This window comes from Uloborus diversus, chromosome 3 (genome assembly GCF_026930045.1).
Source record: "Uloborus diversus isolate 005 chromosome 3, Udiv.v.3.1, whole genome shotgun sequence".
NCBI classification, from domain to species: domain Eukaryota; kingdom Metazoa; phylum Arthropoda; class Arachnida; order Araneae; family Uloboridae; genus Uloborus; species Uloborus diversus.
The window spans coordinates 101,033,217-101,045,356 of NC_072733.1; the positions used below are offsets into that span (position 1 = coordinate 101,033,217).

Consider the following 12,140-nt stretch of genomic DNA (forward strand, 5'->3'; position numbering starts at 1 on the left):
GATTTGCACGTCAGAACCGCTGCAGACCTCCACCAGAGTTTCCTCTGGCCTCGTCCTGCAATCATATCCAGATTGGTTGGTTGACTAGGTAGGGTGATGAGGGGGGGGGGGGGGCTCGACTTGCTGCCACCGCCACCTGATATAGCTCATCATTCAGGGGGTCAGGTGGTGGTCTGTTGTCCCCACCACGGCTTTGAGAAATGCATTTACATTTGAGTGGGCGTGATTTTTGCTGTTTTCCGTTGAAACTTTCATTGAATTTGCCCCTTCCCCCTCCCTGGAAAACATGGTGAATCCTGAGTCACATTTTGGTATAAGAGAAATGTATGTAAAACACTAAAATGGATGTTTAATAGAATATTTCTGTAGCTTTATGTCAACGTAAAAAATTTTGAAATAATATAATTTTTGCTTTAAAAATGATATTTTAAGGCTTTCTGCGCAAATTCAAGTGATTGACAATCTGCCTCAGAGTTTTTTTTTCTATACGTTTTAGTAAATACAAAGTGTATTTTTATACTATTAGAAATGAAGTAAATTATTTTTTGAAAAAAATATATGTCTTTAAAAATTGATTTTTTCTTTTTTTTCCCAACTTGAGGGCTCTTGTGCGATTTCAAAAGTTATTGAAAAATTTTTAAATAATTTTTCCCTTTGTTAGGAAGCCAATGCACAAGTTTTCCATGCTATTAAAAACTGATTAGAAAAAGAAAAGTGTTTTTCGACCCACCCTAATTTGTACCCACCCACAAAGTAACCATATCCTCCTTATTTAATACGCCCTTCTTTTCAGCAACCTTACTAACATCTTTCACCCGAGCCCCTGGTAAACAACACCTAGCCACCTTATACTTTATTCTCCCAACTGTATTACCCACTTCCCTTACCATAGAGTTCTCCAAAATTTATCTTCCCTTAGTTTCCCAATCTGAATCCTTATTTGAAACTTCCCCCTTTATCTCTGAAATATTTGTATGCTCTACAACTGGCCTACATCCTAATGCTAACTAGGCTTCCAAAGTTATAGCATCCTAACTCTTAAGGCTGAGAGTTCAGCACATTTAGTACAAATATGATCCTCCTCAAAAACACTCATCCTCCCCCTTATGCAGGCAGAACATATGGCATAGGTCACAAGAGATCCACCTATCCCCCTTCACACTCCTAAACTCTTTCATTAATTATGCATATAACACCCACTTCTACTCAGTGAATATTCCAAAATGCGAACCAGAAATGACAAAAATGCAAAAAACACAGAATAATGTACTAAAAACAGCAATATAGCAGTAAATAAACAGAGTTGCTACTCCCTTGCAAGTACACAAAGTCAAAACAAGGAGATCACCACATGTTAGGCTTAGCTCCTAAAAATGCTTCAAGAATGCAATAACAGTAAAAATAAGCTCCAAAAAAACTAAAACACTAATTTACATGATGAAATAAAGTAAAAATACTAAAGTTAGACAGTAATAATCCAACAAATACACTAAAAAACCACTTATCTGAGTAGCAGCACAGAGCTCTTCACACACCACATGCCTATTACCTCTTTTATTAATAAAATATTTTTTTTTACAGATTGCTGAACCTGCTAGTCAGTTTGAGAGCAATATTTCTGCAACCCTTAGCATGCCTATTTTGAATTTAGAAGAAGATGCAACAGCACAAGGTGTGGGTTTGAATTTTTCTTGTTTACTGACAATGATGGGTGTTTTCCATTTCTGCAAAAGAAAAAGAAATGTTATTTTGTCAGAATATTCAGATACCGTATTTTCCTGCGTTTTATCCGCGGGCGGCCTATAATCCGCAGGTCCTTAAATCGGCCTGAAGAAAAAGAAGCTTCGTATAATCCGCGGATAATACGATGTAAAAAGATAAAGTTTGAATTTAACATACCGTTTGAGCAACTAAACTAAAAACGTGAAAAAGTAATTACTTTGAAGGCATAATCAAAATTAATCTGAAATATAATCTGAAATGTAATGATTTCTTCTTGAAATCTTGATTATAGTAAGCTAATTACTTGAAACAATAAGTTAAGACAAAGGAGCAAACAGTCTAATATTGTGCAAATGACTACCTATTTCACCGTAATCTTGCTTATTTTACGTGACCTGAATCGCCAAGAGGAACATTCAAGCAACGTAAAATAACCAACATACAGGCAGGCAGCGAAGAAGAACATGCATGCTTCGTAAAATAAACAACATTCAGTCGGTGTACGGTCTCGATTGGTGAATCCTACTGTAAAAATATTGAGGTTCAATGCATTAGTGTTAAGGGGGGAAAAATCACAGATAATCTGCGGCTGCATCTAATCTGCACCTCATAAACTTTGCCTTCTTTAGCAGATAATCCGCAGATTATGCGCAGGAAAATACGGTAAGGCCTGGACTCCACATGCGCGGAAAACCGAAAGCGTCGGCATAAACGGAATTTCCCATTCAGTCGTATTTCCGCCATCTGCAGGTGGCTTCTGGACGTTCAGCTTTTTGTTTTGGTATCAGTGGGAAAAATGGATGATCAAGATGAAGAGATTGCCGTGGCGAATTACATTTTTTAAACTTGATCGCTGCAAAATAAAGAAATAAAACAGAATGGAATAAAAAGGGGGGGGGGGAAGCATTCTAAGTGGCTGAGGAAGATACTGCAAGAACGGGGAAAAAACTAGGCTTTCAAGCTACTTTGATAAAAAAGCTGAAGGTGAATTCTACCCATTTATGAACGATCCACTGTAGCTGTTTTTATGATGAGCTTAGATTTCGTGAATTTGACGTTGCTGCAGCCAAAAGAAAAAAAAAAACAAGGTGAATGAATAAATATTTACTTGAATAAATCTCCAAACAAAGCCATTCAGTGTGGGTAAGAAAAATTAAAAATCATGAAAAATTAAGATTACACACGACGTATATTATTTTATGTTGATTTAGTTGATTGGGTAAACTGTGTTGTAACAGAGCCACCTCTTACAATGCATCTAAAAGACCAACAATTGAAAGAAATGTGCAAAGAACAGCCTACAGAGTTCACTTTCGAGAAATTTTCCTGTCGCACGCAAGCTGTGTAACGTTGTGTGAAACTAATAACCGAAGCTGCAATAAAAGTTCGCGGTGAAACTGCACGAGATGGATACATTCGTGCCAAACTTCAAGCTAGGAAAGAACTTCCATCATTTGATAACAAGGGACAATATTATTCCAAAAAATAATATTCATTATGCATGAGGTATTATAAATCAAATTTGAAGATTTTTTTTCAAAATTTCATTATCTCTATATGTAATTCTAGAAAATGTATGATACTATTGCGTGATAATAATTTCTATGATTAATAGTGTTATTTAATTAATTAGTCTATGATTTAATTTTGAAAAATAATTTTCACATTTGTTTTTAAAGAAATTCAATATTTTTTCATTTTTCTCTTATTTTTGATGTCGGGGAAAAACTTTCGGTTATTGTTACTTACATATAAATTTATAATGCAAAAATCACTAGTAAATTAATGTCATTACTCAATCATAAGCTTTATTTATTTAGTAAAATCAATTGCTATTTCTGATGCATAATGAAGTTCATTCTGGATTTAAAATTCAAGTTTTGTTTTATAACTACTATTTATAAGTTTTTTAATTCCCAATTTGTTTAATATAACAATAAAAATATAAATATAACAAAACAGCACAAAAATAATACATACTTTCTAACGAATTCAGCAAGGTTCAGCCATTTTCATCCCGCAACACTTAGAGGATCGCACGTGCAAGATGGAGGCTATCGCCGTTCGGGGCAGAAAAGGGAAAAAAGACTGGCGCATGCGCAAAGAGATTGAGAGAAATACTGCTGGCAAACTCTCGCGACAAAATATAGAGTTGCATCTTGGATTTTTGATTATTTTCATTTACTAAACAATGACAAGAATTTTTACGAATTCTCACATTTTTAGAATTAATTTCAATGTTAGAAGTTTTATTATTACTATAAAATAACTTAAACATTGTAACTAATTAATTTTTATTCTTTTATGAGTATATTTTTTTATTTAATTAAGTTTGATTTTTTTCATCGAACTATGACAAAATGCAACGGTATTATTATTAAAGACCATACTACAATCCGCCGTTGTAATAAAAAAATATGACCCTAACAAATAATTAATTGTTAAAACAATTATTTAGAATTAAATAGATTAATTAGGAATTAAACCATTTCATTTTAGGAATTAAACTTCCTAATTAATTAGGGCTTTTTAGCCTTTCCAAACTAGAAGTATTATATAAACACTAATGAAAACTATAATTGTAAACAAAATGAACGAATTCTCAACTTTTTACAAAATTCTACAGTAAAGGAAGTTTTCTGATCAAATTTTATAGAATTTATTATCTATAGAAACCTAATGCTCAAATTCTATAGCAGTTTCTATAGAACTTTATACAAGAAATTCTCTATAGAAACTTCATTCTCAAGTTCTATATGGATATCTATAGAATTATATAGAAATAATTTCTATAGGAACTTTCTTATAGACTTCTATATAATTTTCTATAGAATTCTATTAAGCTCTATCAACCATTTTCGTAAGGGAAACTTTCTTAGTTTTTCAAAAATATTCCAACTAAAATCCGAGCCAATAAGACGTTTATTTTTCACTAAACTCCCCTAAAACAGGTAAACATAGTCAAGGTCACAGCTCAACTAACCAGATCTGCACATTGCCACCGGTGTTTAGCTAACCAGAGCTATACAGTGCCTTTAGTAAACACAATGAGAGGGGGAGGTGGTATTCCGCCGCTCGGCCCGAAATACTTCCGTTTCTGGAATTTTAAAAGCTCTGTTTCGGGCTATCTTTGGATGACTTAAGGGGGAAGGGTGTAGGAAGCTTCTTTCAAAACGTTTCTGAAATTAAAGTATTAAAACTTTTATGCCGTCATAAGTCATGTTTATAGGTAAAGAGGGCACGATTCCTAGGAAAAAATGCCTGAGAACTGAAGCCTTAAAAATTCAAATTGAGGACATTTATGGTGAACTCAGAGGAAGGGGTTCAGGAGTTCTCTTCCGAAATTTTTTTGAAGCTGAAATATTTAAAACGCTACTTTAAGCTATATTTGAGTGCCTTAAAAGGGATGCGATTTGGGAGCCCTACCTGGGGTAAGGATTCAGTTTTCCCCTATCTCTTTTTTTAATTAATGAATATTGGAAAGTGTACCTTGTTTAAAAAATATATCTACTTCACTGAAGTGGTTTTTTTTACTGCTAATTTCACCACCTGCTACCTATAAAAAAATTCTTTTTCAAATGAAGACTGGGGGGGGGGGGGGGGGAATGATGCCAGGTTATTATCATTTGTCGCTCATGCCCTTCCCCCAGCTTTCCTTCTTAACTGATTTGCTGGTGCTACCTTGGGTAGACTGTCTGATCAAAACTGATTTATGTTGCAAAAGTGAAAATCTTGTGTCCCAAGCGATTTTTATTGCAGCAAAAAAATGTTTACAATTGGCAAAAAACTAATGGCGGGGAGCTGCGAATGCTTTTATCCCTAAAAGTATCCAACATCGTCTAAAATTGCATTTTTGGAACTTCAATATTGAAATATTGCCGAAGCAAGATTCCTGAACTCTATCCCATCAATAATGCATTCAAAAAGCATAAACATTACAAAAGATGGAGTAAAATTTCAATTTTAAAGCTTTAATTTCGGGAAGAACCCAGAGCGCCCCCCTCCCCCTTTCTCTTAATATTTTTGAAGGTTGCCCAATATTGTAATTTTGGGACTATCAAGTTTGAAGTAATTGATGTAAGAGAGTCCCTGAACCCCTCCTTTCCCTGAACTTTACCAAAATGGCCTACCATTTCATTTTTGGACTTCATTTTAAAAAAAATTCTGGGGGAGAGCCCCCACACCCATTATTGGCGGTTTTTAGGAGTTTTGAAATTACGATACCAAAATGCTTAAATATTACAATTTAAAGGCTTAAAATTCAAATCAAACACAGATTCTAAAACTCATTATTAAAATCTACAATTTTTTCCTTAAGCACGCATGCGGGAGGGGGGGAGGGGCTGAAAATATTTTCAGTCTTGAACACATTACCAAACTTGCACCCTGATATTCGATTATCTTTGGCCAAGTAGAAAATTTCTGAGCTTGACCTTTACTATGATGCATAATCTTTACTTCCGTGCATAATAAGTAATTGTGCTTTTTATTTTTCAATATGTTCTTACACCATGCATTTTTAATACATGCATTTGTTTGAAAAATATTTTGAAACCGGCTGCTGTTTTTTATTAAATCAACCAGTAATCACGTTTTTTTTTTTTTTTTTTTTTTTGACTTCTAAATGTGTACTTACCTGATGCTTTTTAATGTAAAATTATTTAATTTTAAACTCAGTTGTAGTTTTGTTGAAAATCAAAGATAAATATTTATGAAAAGCATCACAATGGTACTTTGATCTTATAGAAGCAATTTCATGCTCCTATTTTAACCCTCGTTGCTCCTATTTTTCCCCTTAAGTTCTCCTTTTTTTTTTTTTTTAATCTTGGTTTCAAATGCAAACTGCCCATGTTATACAACTGTTCTGATAAGTTCAAAATAAACATCTTACATTTGGTTAATGCTACCACTTATTGTTACATATGGAAACTTTTTACTACTGCTTTTTGACTCCTTATTTGGTTTCTAACGCACTCTTTGACTTGCTGTTTTATGTATATGAACTACTTCTTACTTGCATGTTTATTGCATGTTACCTTATAGACTAATCAAATAGTTCTTGATAGATTTCACTTGACATTTTAGCAATATTTCATTCAATTTCATTTGTGTTCACTTGTCCATGCAATAGTACTTTCAAATTTTATCTTTGGTTAACAACTGATCTTGTATTTGGTTACCTGTGTAGTTTTATGGGCCTTATTTATCATCTCCTTAAATTTCACTTAATTCATTATGTATAATTTTAAATTGTTTTTTTTTTTTAAATCCCATTGTAATATTTTAAGATTTTGCTTAAAGATACTACAGCACTCATGTAGTAGTGAAACATGCACACAATTTTCTGCATGGTGGACTTAGCCTTTTATCATGGTCTCTTTTAAGTAGTTGGTTGTAATAGATTGTTATATGTTTGTATTAGCTTGACTGTTTCTAAGTTTCATTCATTTATTCAAAAAAAAAAAAGTTACAGCACTTGGCTTTTATTGTGACTTGAATTTCTAGACTTAAGATCTCTTAGTACAGAAAGGCTTGCTGCTTCAATAGTAGAGCAAGTTTTGGGTCCTGCCTTAGCTATCACTTCAAATTCTGGATCTTATCTTTCTCCAACTACTACATCAGAGACTACTTCTTCCCTTGCAAATCTTGTGACTTCTCAAGATACAGCAGGTATTTTGGGACTAACTTCTTTACTTCATGCTGTTCTTAAATAATCAAACTATTTTATTCCCACTCACATTAACTACTCAAAAGATTCAAAGAAACTGCTTTTCACTGATTCTGCATTGTCCTTTAATAAGCACTTCCACTTTGCTTGCCAATGGGGAACTAAGAGTATTTAAGCCGCCACTTGCTTCTGAAACACTAATTAGCCTGGAGTCATCTTTAGTCACATTGAAATAATTATTAAATATTATGGCTTAAACTTTAGTTGAAGACCTATATATGATTGATAATTTACTATGATTTATGTTGTTGAAATATTCACAGGATCCAAAATTATTCCTATTAAATAACAGGAGAAAACATAGTAAACTTAAAATGCAGGAATAATATTGATGCTTTATATTCAAGGGTCTGGCCAGAGGATATTTGGGTCCATTAACCGACCCTTTACAAAAATCAGATCAACAAAAACGGACCTTTCACAAAATCCCGATCAACCAAAACAGACCCTTCACAAGGTTCTGATAAACAAGAACAGATCTCTCACAAATTGTTTGTTGAAAGAGCAAATGTTTAACTGTTATTTTGGGAGAAAATTATATGAGTTTGATTTTTCGATGCTATCAAGATGATTAACTTTAAATAAACTCTTTTACTTACCGTTTTTTTTCTTTAGATATCTACATTTGGAAAAATGCAATCTTTTAACATCCGATATGAGAATCATATTTTGTTCTTCTTTTAAGCTAACTTCGCTTTATTAGGATGCAAATAAATGGAAAGTCTCTTTATTTTCGTTAGAACGCTCATTTCAAGTTTTTAAAACAAAATTCCATTTTCTTTTATGAGTCAAAAAATTAAAATGCTGAATCGGTGGTTTAATTTCTTTTTTTTTTGCTTCAACTGTGCCCACAGATATTAATGATATGTTTATCATAGGACTCTAAAATGCAATTTTAAAATAATTTTATCAAAAATATTTCTTTTACAAGCCGTTTTTATACTTTTGATGCCTTCACTTTGAGAACTGCGATCTCTTTGCATCTGCTATGGGAATCCGATTTTTCTAATTTTTGATGTTTAGTACTCTTTGTTAAGAGGTAAACGAATAAAATCTCTTTTTATTTTTGTTAAAATCACGGAATTTCTAAGTTTTGAAAAAAAATCTGTGCTTTTTAAGAGTGTCTTGGGTTAAAAAGTTAAATGCTGAACATTCGTCTGATTTTTTTTTTTTTTTTTTGTGACAATTATTTTAAATACTGTACAGAAATATTTCTAGTGTAACTTAACATAACGTAGAATGGTAGATAAATATTGATACTTGAGAGAGCAATGCCCCCCCCCCCCCCCCCCCGCCAAATACTAAATACCCCAGAATGATATTCTCAACATAGAAGAGGAAAACAATCAACATTAAATTTAATTGATGCAGTTTGTGCCATCTCTAAATTCTAAAATTTCGTTGCAACAGATTTTTTTTTTTGCAAAATTATTTGACTTTTTACAAAATTTGTTTTTCACAAAATTATTTGATTTTTCACAAAAAAACGGACCGTGTGAAAATCCTGGACAAACCCCCGATATTCAACCTACAGTCCCTCAAATAATCTTGATTGTGTTTTATAAGTATGCATAATAACAAGGTTTTCAGGGGACAGGAGCAGCTTTTTCTAAGTAAAATACATAAACACAGGTTATACATCATATAGCTGCTGACAACTTTTAAACTCCTCAATGTACATGGTCTGTATAAAAAGTAATGAGACTGAGCTGTGTTCTAAAAATTTATCGCAAATATGGATGCTCATACCTGAAATTCTTCCAACTAAGACCTTTTGCCTAGCACACACTTATCCAAGCGAGTCTTCTAAGCTTCGAAGGCTGCTTTGTAGTCTGCTTTCAGAACGTTCTTTAAAAGTCTTGTACTAGCTCTTTCACAGCATCCAGAGTTCCATAGTGATGCCTTTTTAGTGATGTTTTCATCTTTGGGAATATAAGTCTGCTGTAGGCGGCCTGGGGGGAAGCGTGGAGATACCATTCTTACCCAGGAAAACTTGGAGCATGAAGCAGATATTTCCAGCATTTCTCATGTTTTCAGCTATGATGCTGTGAACTGTCACTTCATCTGCAATCATTTTCACACTTAATGGCGGTCCAAATTTAGCACAACATGCACAATTTCCCCATTTAAATACATTCTGCTGGTTGACAGACACCCTGTTTAAGATTCAACCTCGACGCTTTCCTGGCCATCTTTGAAACACTTGTGCCACCGAATCACATGCGCCTATAACAGACAATTATATCCGAACACTTGCTTACACTTCTCTAAAGTCTCTCGGGTCGATTTACCAAGTTCCACACAAAACTTAATCGTGTAATACTGCTCAAATGTTCTCTGCATTTTGAAGCTAGAACCGACCTTTGAAACAGAGGTACACTATGATGATGATGATGCGCAAACAAAGACTCCCAGGCGACTGAGGACCAGAGTGAATAAATACCACCAGTAATCCCCACCACGGATCTAACCAGTTTCTACACATTTGAGAGCTACAGTCAAATCAGGAAAAAAAAGATTCTCATTACTTTTTATACAAACCCTGTAAGTAAAGAGTTAGTAGAAACCAGGGTTGGAGGCAAGTTTCTTCCAAAGCAGAAAAAACCTTGGAGAAAACTGGAGTGAAGAAATGGAAGTAGCAACACCTAAGTTGCAGTTTAGTAAGATAAGGCAAACATATTTTTGAAGAAAATTGTATGTACATGTAGTTAGAAATATAAACATTAACTACACATGATTAATAATTAAACTATTTAATATTACTTTCAACTTCAAATTAAACAGCACACAATTTTTTACAATAGTTCTTGGTTTCATAAAAATTAGAGGCATTAAATAAAGTGATTACAATAACTGCCACTAAATGAAATTTGAATTTTTAGGGATAATAAAATGTTCATTTAAGACTTCATTTTAAAATTGATTGAAGAAATATTTTTGCTAAGCATTTCTTATTAATCATGTCATACATGATTCACTTGAGTGGTATTAACATAAGATAGAGAAGCATTATCTAAAATTTGAGGTAGGAAAATAGTATGTTGAAATTTGTACTCCAAAATTAGTGTTAGAAGAAATATATAGATTTTAAACATAAAATGTTTTGCACACTATGTATGTAACTGTAGTAATATTATAATGTATGTTACTTATTTTTTTACTTACTTATATTTAGTAATTTTTATCAAAAACGGAAAAAGAATTCCTCTAAACACAAGTTAAACTCATAGTTTGTAATCAATTATAGATGTGTAGACAATGTGATATATTATTTAAACTTTTAATAGCTGCTTTATTTCTGTTGGTTTTGGCCAATTCTTTCCATTTTTCGTTTTTTTTTTTAAATTCCTTTTTTATCCTCTATTTTTTCTATTTCTTCCGGGTTTTTCCAGTTTCTCCCACAATTTGTTCTAGAAGAAACCAAACCTTCGTTTGCTTTTCTGTTTCCATCCACATTTTACATTATTATTAGGATTATTAAAACATGACTTCATAATTAAATAGTACAACTTAACTTGTTTTCCATAGAGTTTACTTGTTTTCTATAGGTTTTCAGGAGGATTGTAAACAACTATTTTCAGCAACTGCCTTACTAGCTCTCTATTGCTCTCATTTAAAGCATGCCATGACGGCTATTTTTCCATTGTAATTTTCAAATGTCCAATAATTCAATTTTAAATTTATTAAAATGAAAGATGTTTCGGGGCTAAAGTTTAGAACTGAAAACAGGACAAGAAGTCATTGTTTTAAGCTATTTAAATCTCAGGCTAACATGGATATTAGAAAAAATTATTATTTTAGCAGGGTAGTGGAACCTTGGAACAGCTTACCGGAAGAGGTGGTAATGAGCAAGGGAGTAGATAGTTTTAAGAGGGCCATTGATTTTCACTGGGGATTGTAAATTGACTAGGAACCAGTCTAGCTGGGCCCAGAGCCTGTTGCTGGTCGTCACTTTTGTATTTGTATATTGTTTTCAAAATTCAGATTATAGAACAGAAATAGGGTGGCTAATAAGAGAAAAGATTTTAACAGTTGGGATTCAAATAATCGTGCAGCGTTAAATAAAAGTAAGATGGGCTTACTTAAGGTTTTTTATACAAATGCTCGTAGTATTAGAAACAAGATGGAAGAATTGAAAAGCATAATTATAGATGAGAGGTTGGATATTATTGGAGTTACTGAGACATGGGCTACCAAAAGTGATGATGATTTATTATCTATTGCTGGGTATAATTTGTTTAGACAAGATAGAGTAGGTAAAAGAGGTGGTGGGGTTTTATTTTATGTCAGAGACACTTTAACTTGCAATGAATTGGTAATTAATGATACACCTAATGAGATTGATATGATTTGGCTGGAGTTGATGAGCAATAACAGGGGTCTGGCCAGCGGATATTTGGGTCTGTTAACAGACCCTTCACAAAAATCCGATCAACCAAAACGGACCTTTCACAAAATCCCGATCAAACAAAACGGACCTTTCACAAAATCCGGATCAACCAAAACGGACCCTTCACAAAATTCTGATAAACAAGAACTGATCTTTCACAAATTGTTTCTTTAAAGAGCAAATCTAAAAGCAAAATAAGGCATATTAAACCGATAATTTTTGAAACCTTTTTGAAGTGAAATTAGAGGGATCAGCTATACAAAATCTGCTAATTTTGCAAAGAAAAAAAAATCGGCTCTT

General features: G+C 33.2%; 1 protein-coding gene across 1 annotated transcript in view; it reads left to right on the plus strand.

Annotated features, from left to right (window-relative positions):
• Positions 1 to 12,140, plus strand: part of LOC129218399 (E3 ubiquitin-protein ligase HUWE1-like) — a 736,974-nt gene that overhangs the window by 553,715 nt on the left and 171,119 nt on the right. The window contains exons 62-63 of the mRNA XM_054852650.1: positions 1,582 to 1,672; positions 7,228 to 7,392. Coding sequence (XP_054708625.1) covers positions 1,582 to 1,672; positions 7,228 to 7,392 — 256 coding nt within the window. The remainder of the gene's footprint in view (positions 1 to 1,581; positions 1,673 to 7,227; positions 7,393 to 12,140) is intronic.